At 35.8% G+C, this 16,711-nt stretch overlaps 1 protein-coding gene across 1 annotated transcript; it reads right to left on the minus strand.

Moving 5' to 3' along the window:
* Window positions 1–3,673: 3,673 nt before the first annotated feature.
* LOC140752726 (uncharacterized) lies at window positions 3,674–9,992 on the minus strand. Its single transcript, XM_073087059.1, has 2 exons — window positions 8,752–9,992; window positions 3,674–4,055 (listed from the first exon to the last, which is right to left on the minus strand). The coding sequence occupies exons 1-2, from the start codon at window positions 9,619–9,621 to the stop codon at window positions 3,966–3,968; spliced, it is 960 nt and encodes a 319-aa protein (XP_072943160.1). The 5' UTR covers window positions 9,622–9,992; the 3' UTR covers window positions 3,674–3,965.
* Between the last annotated feature and the right edge of the window lie 6,719 nt (window positions 9,993–16,711).

The raw sequence follows: 16,711 nt of genomic DNA on the forward strand, positions 1-16,711 counted from the left end.
CAGTATTGTGCCAAATTTTGGGCAGATATTGTCTCTTGTCTTATTAATAACCTCTCTTCTCACTTCTTGTAAATAAAAAAAAAACTTGTTTGTTGCAATTCAAGGTGGTAGAAGCCTTTGTGGATTCCGGTGGCATCATCGCACCTATTTCTGTCTATTTAAAAAAAAAAACTCATTACCTCATGCATTTTACAATATAGCAGACATTCTGACACAATCATCTTCAATTCATCCGCAAACAAATCACATTCAGGTGCACTGTCTAGGAGTGCATTGAACACAAGTGTTTAAGGTATGGGAGATTGCGTATTCACCACAGTGCGGCAGTACGGATCAGCAAACAACTTATGTTTCCTGCTCCAAAGGTTATTTTGAGAAAAGTTGATTATTGGGAATAAATATAGTGCATAGTTATGCAAATCTGGGGTGTCAATCATGCCTCTCAATATTTTAAGCATGATTATAAGTTGGTCTAATAGTAGTGTTAATCGCTGTGTTCTACTTTCAATATGGTATGGTATGATATTACCCGAGACGTTCCAACTTAGTCCTCAGGACTAAGAATGTCAGTGATCAACCTCAGATAAGACTGTAGTCTTATCTGGGGTTGGTTACAGATGTCCATAAGCTACAGTAGCCACTTACCATCAGATATATTGCATATTCGTTTGCTACTCCTATTTTCTTGTAAAAAGTTTATAACAAGTTATTCTTTTGCAATAAATATTATTTCCTTTCTTACAGTAATGGGTAAAAAAGTTTATCTGTTTGCTTTTTTGTTTTATCGTCATTTTGTAAATCTAATTAATTTACATTCACACACAAACTGAAGAATTGAATGAAGAAGAAAGAATTCTATTGTGAGGTCTCATTGTCAACCCATTATTGTCCCATTGGGCATGGGTCTTCTCTCAGAATGAGAAGGATAGACTTCACATACCTTTGAAACGGTTTTTTAATGTTCCTCAGGTATGTAGGTTTCCTCACATTTTCCTTCACAATTTAACCAAGTGATAATTAATTTCTATAATAATTGTGGGGTCTATTAAACTGTTACACAATTGCATTTTGTGCTCATCACAAGTATCCAAAATTGCAAAAAAAAGAATATTCTGTGTTATTTCCTTAAATTTGTTAATATGTGGTTCCAGCTTCGATAATAATTCTGGTATAATAAAGATGTCATCTAAAAATGAACAAAATATTATAGCTCTGATGAATAACTGCACGATTTTCTTATATAATCTCTCATCAATATATTATCACTATTTTTTGAGCCATTGTGATTAAATTTTTCGTTTTGCAATTTTTGCAAATTTTCCTAATGCACTTTTTAACAATGTTACTAGCAACATGGTATTTTGCCTCTACTGTTACTGGGTGGTTGTTATACATCTTTATTAAGTAGATTCTAGTGAATCTATTAGGTTGTCCTATGTATGTGCTGCCGTGTTCTGGTTTGAAAGGTGTGGTAAGGGAGACATACTTTTCCGAGGCGTTCCAGCTTAGTCCTCAGAGGAAACAGCGCATCAGTGGCTGACCTCAGGAATCTATCTATCTTTGTTGTTATCTATTGAGGTGCCTCTATTATTTTCTCTTTAATTCTAACATATTGTTTTAATGGCTTTAAGAGTTTTCTATAATCTTGTTCTAAGTCTGCAGTGATAGAATGTGGTGACATAGAATTTTTTATTTAAAGTGTTCTGTTTGCCTTACTGTGAGCATGTAGGGGATACGATTCGAATCTAATTGCTTCTTATATTACAAAAATCCCAAAAGGTGTGGGGTCCTTGGTTGTCCGCTACACTCTTTATTTTGTATTGATGAAACGCGTGGATATATTGATAAATTTATTGTCCTTGATACTAATCCTACATGGAGCTTGAATTGTCTGATTAGTGAGCACGCGCCTTGGTGCTAAAGAACGTACTGAAATTTTGGTGACGAATAATCACGCGGATCACCTAAATTGCTGGCGCAGCAGAATGTAAGACTTGCCTCGTACAGGGTCTTGTTTTAAATTTCTTCTTACCAGACATCTTACCTACTTACCAGCTTACCAGCTTACTTACCAGCTTAATTTATACTTATCTGTAATTACTTTGAACATTTCTTTTATAACAGAAATATTTGATCCATTTTTTATTGATGGTACCTTTTATGTTTTTTTATTCCGGATGTTTCATAGAATAACTCTATGGATTTTTAAATTGGTTAATAGTTCCTCCCATAATCTATAGTGCGCTGTTGAACTTTTCAAATCTATAAATTTTGGTTCTTTGGCCAAATTATATAGACAAAAAGTTTGTCTATTCTAAGTAAAATATGAGCAGTTGCTTTCTTTGGTAAGAATGTTGTGAACTGGAAAAGAAAATTATAAAATGAGTGTAAATAAAACATAAGTTGGAAATGGAATAACTTGACATTTTGTTCTCATTGTAATTAAAATAACTTCAAGGAATCATTTAATATCTGTAATTCATGTCATATATAAGATAGTCATCATTATCATCATCAACCCATTACTGTCCCACTGCTGGGCACGGGTGTCCTCTCAGAATCAGAAGGATCAGGCCATAGTCTTATGACATATATTACATATATGTAGTATATGTGCCAAAATGTTGTCCACATTATAGTTTATAGATGTAAGATCTAATGCAACCTTTTTAAACTTGTAAAACATTAATGAACACGGGAAATACTTGCATACATACCTGCTGAAAATCTCATATCAACTAAAACTTGTTGGCTAAAAACTTGAGCACCATATTTCACTTTTATTTTGTTTTTTTTTTCTTTTTATACTGATGTGTGCTTCGTTAGTTTATTGATAAACCTAATGCCTTCTACACTATCAATAGAAACAATAGAAAATAACTGTTTTAAATGTTCCCATTTTGCTATTTTGTGCTCTCCATTAAGCACGGTTATTTTTTTTTTGTTAATCATAAGTGTCTTTCCTTTAAGGAGATGTGGTGACTCTTACGGCTCGACGCTCTTCGTCTTTTAACAGAATTGTTTCTTGGTCATCTTCTTTAAACAGTTTTAGATCTTGAGATGTCTGTGGTAACTTAATCTATTTGTTGGGTATAGTCCGCGTAAAACTGCCAGTCCGCTCTGAATATAGAAATGAATCGTGTCGACATAACAAATTGTATGACTACACCTTCAGCTACTACAGCTACTACCTGCTCGCAACAACTTCAGAGCGGACTAGCAGTTTGGCGGGACTATATTGTGGCGAAGGGCGTTGTAAACGCCATTCGTCTCTCTTATGGTCAAATTAAATTCTTTTATTTGTAGAATAATTCATATACAATTAAATCTGACCCCGTTGGAAAGGCAAAATTTGACAATTTGACAATTATTTTGCTAAATTATTCTTATTTATTAGCTATATGGTTTCGAGGTAGCTACATGGTTTACTTTTAAAAACACGACTGTTCTCGATGGTACCTATTGCCTTAGGTATTTTATTAAATAATATGGAAGCTGCATAAGATACTTTGATTAAATACAAGTGTTTTTACCGGACACAGATTTTAATTTATCATTTAGTCGGGGTCATGTGTGAGATATAAAAAGTTCCGGGTTGCGTATTATAAATATCGCACATTAAAAAATGTCTGTTAGCTGTTCAGTCGTGGGTTATGCACAATGAAACGCAGAGTTGATTCTTAGACACACCGTATATTGCTCGGGCAGAGTAACGTCCTACACAATGATCGTATCTCGAATGTTCTGTAATAATCTTCTACCCTATTTATATAATTTCATCATTGAGTCAAATATCGACTAATTAGATTTAAAAATACAAAATAAATATAAAATGCCAATTACAATGACTAAATAACTTAAAAAATAATTAAGAATGCTAATCAATAATTATAGTAATAATCACAATGTAAATATTTAATTATTAATAAACAGATCAACTATAATACGACATATCCGTTGTAACTCTATTGAGTAGTTGGTAACATTCGGCCATCCTGTGTAGGCCGTGTCCCACGGCTCGCATTCTGCTGTGTTTCAGAGCTGACACCAAAGACCTGAAATGGAAATAAGATTCAGCAGTAACTTATTACGTGACGAATATTTTAAAGACTTAATTAATAGATAGATTGTTCATTTGTAGTTTTATTTTCTTTTTATTTCTGCAGCAGGTATGTAATGATATTCATGTAAGCCACTGAGATTTATTCAATTCAGTTATTTTCATCTTTCTAAAGTCTTGTATATATAATAAAGAATGAATTGTATAATTGCATTAGTCTTTGTATCAAATATGTCAAGCAGTCTGTCTACTAAAACACACAGTCTACATGTTTAATAATATAATCACACCCTATTTACATAGACTTTTGATCCCCTAGCCGTCTCTATATAGAAAATATAATCACACAGAGACTTGATCACACAGCCGTCTTTATATAGAAAATATATTCACACAGATAGACTTGATCACACAGCCGTCTATATAGAAAATATATTCACACAGATAGACTTGATCACACAGCCGTCTATATAGAAAATATATTCACACAGATAGACTTGATCACACAGCCGTCTTTATATAGAAAATATATTCACACAGATAGACTTGATCACACAGCCGTCTATATAGAAAATATATTCACACAGATAGACTTGATCACACAGCCGTCTATATAGAAAATATATTCACACAGATAGACTTGATCACATAGCCATCTATATTCATGTAAACTGGTTCACATAGCTGTTCATACGAGGATTTAAGGACTCTAACACTCAGCTTTCCTTACTTACATAAACTTGATCACTTAGCTGTCTTTACTAATATTAACACAAAAATAAAAGTGTATACATGTAAATTTTGTAAATAAGTTATTTTATAGTTATAGTTTAATTTATTATTTTTAATTTAATGTAAATTTAATTATAATCAACTCATTTCGTCTTGGTCAAACATATGGCTAATTTATAATGAAACCAGTTATTAGGTATGTTATATAAGTTATCATTTTTTTAAATTATAATTGTAAATATTTTCAGTAATAAAGTAAAATATATTTAATAAAAGTGTTATTTAATTATGTTTATAAGTAGGATATGGAGAAACAGTTATTTACAATTTTATAATGTAGTAACTTAAATGCATACTATACTTCATTGACAATACTTAATTAAGAATCACACATCTGTAACGATCACGTTATTTATCGAATATAATTGTGAAATCAAACACTGATAAATGTATATCAATTAACTTTCAAGAAGATCAATCAGATCATCCCTATCTACCTCTCGGTCACTGTCTGAACTATCATCCTCTGACATAGTAGGTTTGTATGGCCGTAGAGTCTCACCACGTACTATGGCATCGAACCTTTTGTACCCTTTCATGCCCTTTATACTCGTGATTGTGTATCGGTCTATTGAGCTATCTGCCTTACATATTCTGTAGGGACCTGTGTATAATCCGTTTAATTTTTTAGTGACACCAGTAACTGCATCCCTAGCTACACCACCTTTCCAAAGGACTAATTGACCTATAGTATATTTAATACACTTTTTATGCTTTTTATCGAATTGTCTTTTCATGGTAGTCATATTTCTATCAATCCGAAGCTTAGCAGTTTCCCTATTAGCCTGTAGTTCTTTTAGCTGAGTCTCAGAGACAGAAGGTGCATCTGAAGGAAAGGACGGATATCTAGAATTTTTATGACCGAACATAAGATTGAATGGCGAGAACCCAGTAGTGGCGTTGGGTGCGTTATTAATTCCCCAAACTATATCATCTAGATTATTGTCCCACGTACATTCGCTTTCGGACATAGTGTTAAGACCATTTAACAATGTGCGATTAACTCGTTCTACTTGACCATTCGAGCGAGGGCTGGCTATTGCATTTAAAATGTGTTTAAATTGATTTTCTTCAGAAAATTGCTTAAAATATCTACTCGTAAAAGCTTTACCTCTATCTGTTATTATTCTAACCGGATAACCAAACTGCATGATAATTTCCTTTAGCAACCGAATAGTCTCTACCGAACTACAATTTTTAGCAGGACGAGCGAATACAAATTTAGTAAAAGCGTCGATTATGACAAGAATATAGGTGTTTCCCTTACGGGTTTTAGCAAAAGGACCTAAATGATCTACGTGCAACGTATGCATAGGTACTCCAGGCTTGTTAATTGGATGTAATTCGCCTTCCAACCTACCATAATTGCCCTTATTAAATGCACATTGTAAGCATGAATTAACATATTTCCTTATAAATCGTGTCATCCCTTCAAACCAAAATTGACTTTTAATAGAACTTTCACATTTTTCAAATCCGGGATGTCCTATTTGATCGTGAAGTTTTTGCAATAGACCATATTTAGCTAACTTTGGGATCACAAAACGTTCACCAGCAACAGTTTTTCTAAAAAGTATATTATCTTTAACAATGTAATTTGCAGATAAATTTGAATCTGATTTATCGCGTAGTCTAGTAATAATGTTTTGTATATTGTCATCTTGTAACTGCAAAGTTATTAGCCAATCGGAATTGTCAATCATGAGTATAGTACTAGTCGCGGGGTTTCTACTTAATGCATCTACGTGCTTCATGCGTTCGCCCGGCCTATATTCAATATCAATATCAAATTCCTGAATAGTGAGCCACCAACGAGCTATTCGAGGAACTAAATCACGTTTCACAAGGGTGGCTCTTAAGGCCGAACAATCAGTAATAACTCTAACTTTAATGCCTGTAAAATAAATTCGGAAACGTTTGAGGGATTCAACGACAGCAAGTGTTTCGAGCTCGTAACTATGATAATGTTTTTCTTCGTTAGTAGTTACCCTACTGAAATAAGCCACGGGTTTTAAGCTACCATCGCTCTGATATTGTAAAAAGATACCACCTAAGCCTACTTTACTGGCGTCAGTATGCAATTCTGTTCTAGCATCGGCGTTGTAAATGGCTAAGACTGGTTTTTCAATTAAACGCTGCTTGAGGGTTTTAAAAGCATTTTCTTGGTCAGAGCCCCAATACCATTTTACATCGTTTTTAGTAAGTAAGGTAAGAGGGCGAGCAATTTGAGCAAAATTTCGAACGAATTTTCTGAAATACGACGTTAATCCAATAAATTGCCTAATTTCGTGTACGTTTCGTGGTCTATTATATTCAGCAACACATTTAACCTTAGCCTGGCCTGGTTGTATCGTTCCAGCTGAGATTTCATGGCCTAGATAAGTTGCAGTTTGCTTTAGAAAAGAACATTTATTCAGATTTAATTTTAAATTTGCCTGTGTCAGTAATTGTAAGACTTTTTCTAACAACACTAAACCTTCCTGCACAGTTGTTGTAGGCAACATTACGTCATCCAAATACAAAGCGATGTTTTGATCGATTCTACCTAGTGTCATCTGTATTAACCGTGAAAAAACAGCCGGACCGTTAGCCAACCCGAAGGGCATTTTTAAAAACTCATATTGACCTGATGGAGTTACGAATGCAGTTTTAGGTATTGAATCTTCATCAAGACTAATCTGATAATAACCTTGAGCGAGATCAAGGGTTGTAAAGAAGAATTTACCTGATAGCTTATTGACCTGATCCTCAATGTGTGGCAAAGGATACCTATCTTTTACAGTTTTAGAATTTAAAGCCCTATAATCAACACAGAGTCTAAAGTCCCCACCCTTTTTCTTAACCAAAACTACAGGACTAGCATAATCGGACATGGATTACCTGATTATACCTGCCTCTAATAAGTCTTTGATTTTTCCGTTTACTATTTCGTTTTCTTTATGTGATAATCTATAAGGTTTGCAATAAACAGGCTGGTTATTAAATGTTCGAATGTGCATTTTTATAAGATCAGTGCAACCTAAGTCCTTGGTACTTCTAGCAAATGAGTGACCGTATTTGTTTAAAAGTAATAATAGTTGTTTGTTTTCCGAATCACTAAGTTGACCCTTCTCAATGTCAGTTAAGTTTATGCTAATATTCTCCCTTTCCGAACTATCTATAGTTAGTATTCTAGACTCATTATTGCACACCGGTATTGTCACTAATTCTGCCCTAGCTATTAACCTATGAGCCCCCCATACTACATCTGTACAGCCCAAATTAATAACTTTCAAATGAGAATGATATTTGTTAATAGTAGCCGAGGGTATGAAATAGGTTATGTTTCCTAACTGTACCCATACTGTATTCGTTAAAAATGTGTGCTCCTTTACACTAATTCCCTGACAGTCAACATAGACCTCTACATATACTTGACTTTGTTTAGGTATTATAACTTTATTTTTTAAATAAACTGGAAACTTTATAAGAAAATCAGATCCCTCTAGATTCAAGTCTGTAAATACATTCTGTACATCTTGGCTTTGAACAAAACGTGTAGCAGATGCCGATGTCACTAAACTAACATTTTTACTATTAATCATTGTTTGTCCAATTAATAAATCGATATCAGATGCTATATAATTAGTTAATTCAACAATACCGTTTAGTTGTACATCATCTATCAAAATATTTAAGCGACACGAACCCAGTGAATTTACGTGTGCTCCACCAAAACCTTTCATAATAACAACGCTAGGCTCAATTTTAAGTTGTAAGTTCTCAACTTGCGACACACAGAGTACATTAATTTTACTGCCAGTATCTATATATGCTCTAAGTCGATGTCCATTTACTATCACTGTTCTTTTGTATATATCAGCATAAATATCGTAGGTAATGCATAATATTTGACTAACCTTATGTGGTTGGTGTCGCGATGTCCCGGTACTCCCGGCGCCAAACCAGCAAGCCGCAGTGGTGTGCCCGCTGCGTCGGCAATTGTCACAGCGCTCCTTTTGTCTGCAGTCCCGCGCCTCGTGACCCGGCCGCCGACACATGTAACATATCTTCGACTGCAGCTGTTGGGTTGTCGTTGAAGTTGGTGTACTATTGCTGGCTCCTCTTCTCCACACGGATTTTCGGCTAGTATATGGTTCCACTCGTTTGTAATTTTCCAAGGAGGACAGATAGCCATAATAAAGTTGTTCAGGAGTTTCACAACTGTAGGCTTTAGCGTTGGCTATCAATTCAGAAGGCAGTCCCCGGATTATACATGAAATGGCGTCCTCACCGGTGATGTCGCATTTCTTCAACAAGGATAATTTTTCGTGATAGTACTTCGTCATAGTTTCCTTATCTTCTTTAGTCCTCGCCAGCATACGTTCCAATTTGTCGGCGTAGTCAGTAGATCGTGGAAATGCGGTTCGTAACATCTGCTTCCACTCATCCCATGTTAGATCGTAGTTTTCGAGATCGTCGTACCATTCTCGAGCGGAGCCACGTAGACGCAGTTGCATTATAAATGTGCGATCAATGGGGTCCCAGCCGTAAACGTCGCCGAGCTGGTCAATTTTGTGAAGCCACGCTATTACGTTGCTGTTGCTGTCTTCCGGCCGAAATTTAGGAATTACTTCGGCATCGCTGGGGGCCACGTGTCGTTTCTTCTTTTTATTCGTTTGTCGTGCTTCCGAGAAAAAATTAGCACTATTTTCATCTTCCGGGCTTGAGCTTGAGTAGCACTGTTTGCGTTTGCGTCGTCCCAAACCGCCAAGATATGGTCCAGACATTGTGAGCAAATCCCACTTCTGAAATTGTTAGCTGTTCAGTCGTGGGTTATGCACAATGAAACGCAGAGTTGATTCTTAGACACACCGTATATTGCTCGGGCAGAGTAACGTCCTACACAATGATCGTATCTCGAATGTTCTGTAATAATCTTCTACCCTATTTATATAATTTCATCATTGAGTCAAATATCGACTAATTAGATTTAAAAATACAAAATAAATATAAAATGCCAATTACAATGACTAAATAACTTAAAAAATAATTAAGAATGCTAATCAATAATTATAGTAATAATCACAATGTAAATATTTAATTATTAATAAACAGATCAACTATAATACGACATATCCGTTGTAACTCTATTGAGTAGTTGGTAACATGTCCGATATTTATAAATGGTACCGCACTCATGGTCACCTTTTAACAGTTTTTCTTTCTTGGGATGTTTGCGGTAACTCTGTTGGATACTATGTTGATACTTAAAGCGTTTGTCACCTTTCTTCTGGCACGAGAGACTGTGTCATCAATGTTCCATGGTTCTTGCTTTTTAGTACTGGGATAGTACATTCCATAAAATGCAATGTCATTAAAGTGTATAAAAATATTGGAAAATATTCTTGTCGTGTGACGAAATCGCATCGTTTACTCGTATGATCGGTAGTCAATTCGGACAATGGAAGCCGTTGCCTGCTTCCACTCGTTTTTTTATTGATCTATATGTACTGCTTGGGAGCGGGACAACAACTAAACAACACGTGGTCGGATGCAAGCTGATTTTATTGGCGTATTGGAGATGCTCAGCTTGCACGTGTAAAGATAAAAATAAAATAACGATAAAAAAATAATTAGATAAAATTACATGGTCAATCTTGCCCCATACTACATAACTGACATCTGCACTAGTTTTGGGGCTGCAGCCGACCGCGCTCAGGTTCTCAAGCGGCGCAAATATTCTTCAATTATAAAAGATTACGAATTTGCGGCGTTTGCAACTTTACTTTTATTTAATTTTAAATTAATTGGTATTTTTTTTTTAATTTGTTGTTTACAGTTAACATTATAACAACATTTTAGGAGATAGTGAAAGCGCCATCTTATAATTTTCTTCTTTTAAATAAGGTTATTTCCCGAGCTTTTCAAGTACTTAATATTTAGTTTATTTAAAACTTTTTGAAAATTTGTCATTTTAACTCCTTCTCGTCTCCTTGAATGGATACAGAAGTATCCATGTTTTAACACGCTTTTATTGGCTTTGGTTGTATCTATGTATGTAACGGAATCTTTGAGCTCATTTTTCACCATATCCACAACTCTGATTATCTGGGGTGCTTCATATTTTAAACGTTACAATCATTCTATTGGCAATTATCTATGAAAGAATAGTTATGAACCGCAGTAAAATGAACTCACGCTTTTTATTCTGAATTGAATTATTATCTTAATAACTTTAATTTTATTATAATTTTATTTTGAGGCGATTCATTATGATTTTTTGTTCAATTTTCTACTACCGTAATATTCAACTCTGTGTCATTAAGAGTTATTTTCTAGTTTTTAGTTCTAGTATTAATTAAAACAATCTGGAAAATAATTAATGCTGAGACACAAAATTATAGATTAAGTAACAATAAAATAACTCTTACTACTGAACACGGTCAGATTAACTCGGATAAAGAAATTGCACAAGAATTTGAAACTTTCTTCTCGAATATCCCATTTAATATTATTAAATTTTAAAATCATCCCCAATTCAAGCAGCAACTTTCCTTAAAGACAATTTAAATCAGTGTCACGTCAAATTTTAATTTAGACGTAATGTAACTAACGATAGATTAAAAGCATTTAAAGAATTAACAGTTAAAAAAACAGAGGACATGAGATTTCACAAAAATTTTGTAAATCAATAATTCAGAATATGTGTGTTGCTTCCCTGATTTAATGAAACATAGCAAAATAATTCCAGGTAATACTAAAGGTGATCCCATATATAGCATATTTTATTTATAGAATATTTTCCTAAGAGTGATTCCAAATATAAAACTATGAATATTGCTATGTGAAAAATTTTCGCAGCAGATCGTGTCATGTGAATGTAATAAAAAGATCTTGCTGTCCATAGTGGTGCATATTGGTCCATATCCTTTTTCTAGTTATTACGAATATAATGTAGACGCTGGTTCAATTTTTGCATACATATCGACAGAAATTAATACACGACGGATTTTTTTTGTATATATAAAGTACCAAGGGAGTAGTAAGATACTTTATATCAATTACAATCTAGCCTATTTTAAGACTAATGAGTAATACGCTAACTTAAACGGCTAAATTAGTAAATAGTCATATATTGAAGGTGGCGTCCTCTGACACTCTTTGTCTTATCATATAAGGGAGGTAGACACATTGTTCTTGTGTTCTATAATGTTCAATTATAACTATTTCACTAACACTACGCTGTGTTACATCACTAACTCATAAGGTTTAGTCCGTCGTGTCGAGGAGCTGGATCGCCTCGATATTGACGTGATGATAAAGTCTCTTTTGATGACCTTCTGCATAAGTACTAATTACTTTTTTAACATGGTCTACTTGAAGGTCCCGATGTAGATCTTCGTTTCTTACATACTAAGGTGCATTTGAAATACCCTTAAATACTTTGTTTTGGAAACTTTGTATAATATCTGAATTGCTCATTTGGTACAGCCCCAGATTTGAATACCATGTCTCCATACTGGCATTAGGACTTGTTTATATAACAATATTTTGTTGTATATAGACAGCGAGGAATGTTTCCTAAGCAGCAATAGCTCTGTATTTGAGCTCCAGCTCATCCCGTTTTTTTTTGACGTGAGCTCTGCAGCGCAGCTTCGCGTCAAGGGTCATGCCAAGATATTTGGCTGTATTTGCGTATGGTATTGGTGTATTATTAATATATATAGGTTTATAATTAGGAAGCCTATTTGTAAAATCAACGTGCACTGATTTGCTTTCATTGAGCTTCATTCGCCACTTCTTCGTCCAATTGATTACTCTATTGATGCACTTGGCATTTCTCCGCTGCTTCAGCGTGATCATTCCCTACAGCTATGATTGCAGTATCGTCAGCAAAAGTTGCGAAGATGTAATTTTTTTGTTCTGGTATATCACAGGTGTAGAAGATGTACAGGACCGGCTCCAATACACTGCCTTGTGGTACGCCAGCGTTTATTTGCTTGAGATCGGAGTATGGTTCTCCTTGTCTTAATCGGAATGCTCTGTTTGAAATATAAGATTTTAATATTTCTGAGAGTTGTTTTGGTAACATTTCTCGTAACTTTTCCAATGATTTCTCTATTGTGTTGGTAATCCTATGAATCTGATCTATTGTGGAGTGTTTTTCTCTAAAACCAAACTGATGATCTGGTATTATTTTTTATATTCCAATATGAGCTTGAGTCGCTTTAACAATAGCTTTTCAACCTTGGACATTATAGTTAATAAGGAGATAGGCCTATATGATGCAACTTCATGTGGCGGTTTCCCCGGTTTTGGTATCATGATTACTTCAGCAACTTTCCATAAATTTGGAAAATATTGGATTCTAAATGAAGCATTAATTGTGGTAGTTAACTTGAGTTTAGCTTTTCTAGGAAGGTTCTTCATTACTTCGTTATTACTTATGTTGAGGTTTTTTAATTTGATAACCATCATTCCCACGACAACATGACGCGTTATGAAGACCGTCATAGAGTCCATTTGCGGCAATAGTGTGATAATTCACAAACCTCTATTTTGCAGTAAACTATTTTTAAACTTTTTATCCGCCACCAAAAGTAGTTTGTTATCTATATTTTTGTTTGGAGTTTCTTTATTTGTAGTGGTGTATTATTGATTAATTGCGTTTTACGTTGCGAGCTACTTGACAATGAACTTGTAGGTACGTTAAAACATATGCGATACATTCGTACAATGTCTCTTTTAAAAACAGATGGCATACTTCCTAACTTTATGGAGTTTCAGTTCAACGATTATGCTACATTTTCTATTTGGAGAAAAAGTCTTGTCGGGTTTAGAATGGGATTTTTGGGATATCTTTTAATAGTAGGTATACATTTACGAAAATGCTCATCGGTTCCTTCTAATTTTTTATTGCATTCTGGGCATTTTTTATTATATTCTTCTACGACTTGATCAAAAGCACATCAACAGACAGCTGCTTTTCTTTATTATTATAGTCATTGGACTGTAGTAAGTTGTCAAGATTTACTAAATCAATCATATAGACCCGGTAGAGTCCGGTTGCCTTCCTCTGGAGATCCCAGAGTCCTCTACGCAGCGCCGGGGACGGCCATCGGTGCTTAGTGAGGTAATAGTTCCACATAACCCTGTATCGCTCCAACGGCATCGGGTGGGTACCTTTTGAAGGTTTTCCCCTCGAGAACAAAAAAAAGACCATTAGTCTTGAATTTTTTCATTAGGAACTTCATATCCATCATTGCTTTTAATTTCTTTATTAATATATTATTTGACAGATCCTAAGCATGTTGCGTCATCTACTTGGCTCGCGTCCTATTGCAATGTGAGAATCAATATTGCTTAGTAGAGTTTTATTTGATGATATCAAACTTGAAACTACTGTTTCTGTGTCCATGAACACGAATGGCATCAAAAAATTCTATAGGGTTCTGGTTAAATTGGTGTTGCAGCAATATCCAGACCCTTATTTAATAATCTTTCTGCAATTGACTGGAATGCTTTAATAGTTTTTACCTAACTCTCGATGGCACTGTACAGCCTATTTTGTAGTATAAATTCATATACTGCAAAATTAAGATGTCACATGATGGACGAGTTGGTGCTTTATCAAGCATTAATAATGATTCCCCAGTCTGAATCGCAATAGCCTAAAATATTTCCATCGTCTTTGATCTTATAAACCATGTTATAAGATGACATAGCCGCTATTTTATTGCACGCGTATATCCGGTGCCCAGCTCCGCAGCAGAGGCATTCTACTTGTCCTGTCTTATTAGGACTCTCTGCTGTGGCATACACCGGTTTGCGAAGTTCTGGCCGTGTCTGTATCGGTCGCGGTTATACAACACGTTGCGCGGGACGCGTATTTATTATGGCAACCCTATCGTGCGAAAATTGAATCGCCCTGTCCGCTTCTCGCATAAGAAAGCTCGCTAATCTTCCTAACTCCTATTGCGACTCCACTCTGCTTTCGTACGCGTAGTCATACCACTTAAGTGGGGACTTAACGTTTCACTAATTATTCGCGGTAATTTCGGATCCGTATCCTTACCCTGTGGATCTATACTTTGAATTACCGTTACCACGTTTTGAACTTTAACCGCGAACATATTAAATTCGTTTGCCGTGGAACCTACGGTAGGTAACCTAAGTACCTCGTTTTCACCGCTTGGTCTATAATTGCCCCCGGTCGGCCGAAACCCCGCTCGAGTGTACGCAATATTTGTGTAGGTTCCGTAGCCGAATATTACAAAGCTGACACGGCCTGTCTGGCCTACCCCCGTAGGCACGCCCTCAACCTGGCTAGAATTTCCGATGGTGACATTTGGTAGAGTGCCGTCGAGTCCCTCATCGTGGCCTTTCCCTCGGGTCCCCGTCAAATATAGGCAACTCTTGTGCTTGCCGCGATGAAGGTCGACCTAACGACATGTTTTCTAACGCGTAGACTAATCTATCTCCCACATCTGCCTTAGCCCCCACCGGCGCCTTGGCTTGTAGTGTGTGTAGGACTCATACTTATATAAGTTAGGTTAAGCTTAGTATTAAGAGAGTTATATTAAAGACATCATACAAGTAACACGCCTCTCAATACCATACGAGCCTGATCGTTCACTACATGGCGATCCTGCCAGGATTGACAACGAGCAAGCATCTTTGATATCCGATTGTTTACATACTAGCCTCTCCCTTTTTGACATTAATCCTTTGTCCTTATTGGTCTTAACCATGCAATAAGTTGATTCTTCGGGTTTATGCATACGTGTTGTGTTGAACTTTATCTCAATATTGCATAGTTTTAAAACCCCATTCGTACAACTGCATTGCGCAGTTATATTTTCGGACAATTCGACCTGCTTGTCTCCATAACTGATATTAATTGATCCGGTGCCTTGCTCAGTCTTTTTCTCATCATGTTGCGGAATAGTACGTACTAAGGGAGGGGTGGCTGCTGCTTCTACACCGTAGTCCACCGCTATCTCGTCACGTTTGTTTAAGAGTGAATTAACTGCGTCCATCACAAGATGTTGTAGGTCTTCGTTAAAACTATCTAACTTAAAACGAATCTCTGCATTCTCATTTTTCAGTGAATTCAGCGATTCGTTAAATTTCCTGTTGACTTGCATCAGTTCGTTGAAGCTACCGACACGATCCTGCTCTAGCTGTTGGATTCTTAGATGCAGGTCTTCACGTTCTTCCTCTAACTCGATGATACGCTTCCTATTTATGTCCTGTTCGGTGTTGAGTTTCGCTATTTTAGTATCCTCAAGCCGTTGAAGATTTTGTTTGTGATCCTGGTTAAATTGGTTTAAAAGTTTTGCCAATTCATTCGTTTCCGTACTAAAATCTATGTCCAATTGCTTTATGGTCGATTCAATTATGCTTACTTTGTGATTTGTGTCGTTGTTACTTATTTCCAGTTTGTTTCTAGTACTATCCAACCGACTTGATAGACTCTCCAGCCCTATTCCTATTTTATTTATCGCCTGTTCGAACATTTCCACTGTGACTTGCGATTTCTGGCCTAGCATCGCTTTGTGAAGCTCGTAGAGTAAAGTGCCGGGTTCAAATCCGGCAATCCTCAAAAAGCTGATTTGCGAGCTAGGCTTGTTCGTTGTTGCATTTATGTAGATCAGTTGGTTTTGATCGCCATCCATATCGTTAGATCCTATCACGATGTGTTCAACTCTGTCCGGGTAATTGCAAACTTTGCACAGTGACTTGCCGTTCTTGCCTAACCACCAACACTTATTTGCAACACCAAAGCATTGGTTTTTGGGCGACACTCTTAAACTTGACGCGACGTGCAGCAAGCACATCATCGCTATTATTACGAGTGTGGTAGTCGACAATACC

The sequence above is a fragment of the Epargyreus clarus genome, unplaced genomic scaffold (genome assembly GCF_041222505.1).
Source record: "Epargyreus clarus isolate Ecla_fem2 unplaced genomic scaffold, WU_Ecla_fem_2.2 ptg000025l, whole genome shotgun sequence".
NCBI classification, from domain to species: Eukaryota; Metazoa; Arthropoda; class Insecta; order Lepidoptera; family Hesperiidae; genus Epargyreus; species Epargyreus clarus.

What these genes read in the sequence shown, in the direction of transcription:
- LOC140752726 (XM_073087059.1), bottom strand. Translation starts at nt 9,621, where the DNA reads ATGTCTGGACCATATCTTGGCGGTTTGGGACGACGCAAACGCAAACAG. An exon ending in CGCGACACCAACCACATAAG is followed by an intron (nt 4,056 to 8,751) that starts GTTAGTCAAATA and finishes TTTCCATTTCAG; the next exon opens with GTCTTTGGTGTCAGCTCTGA.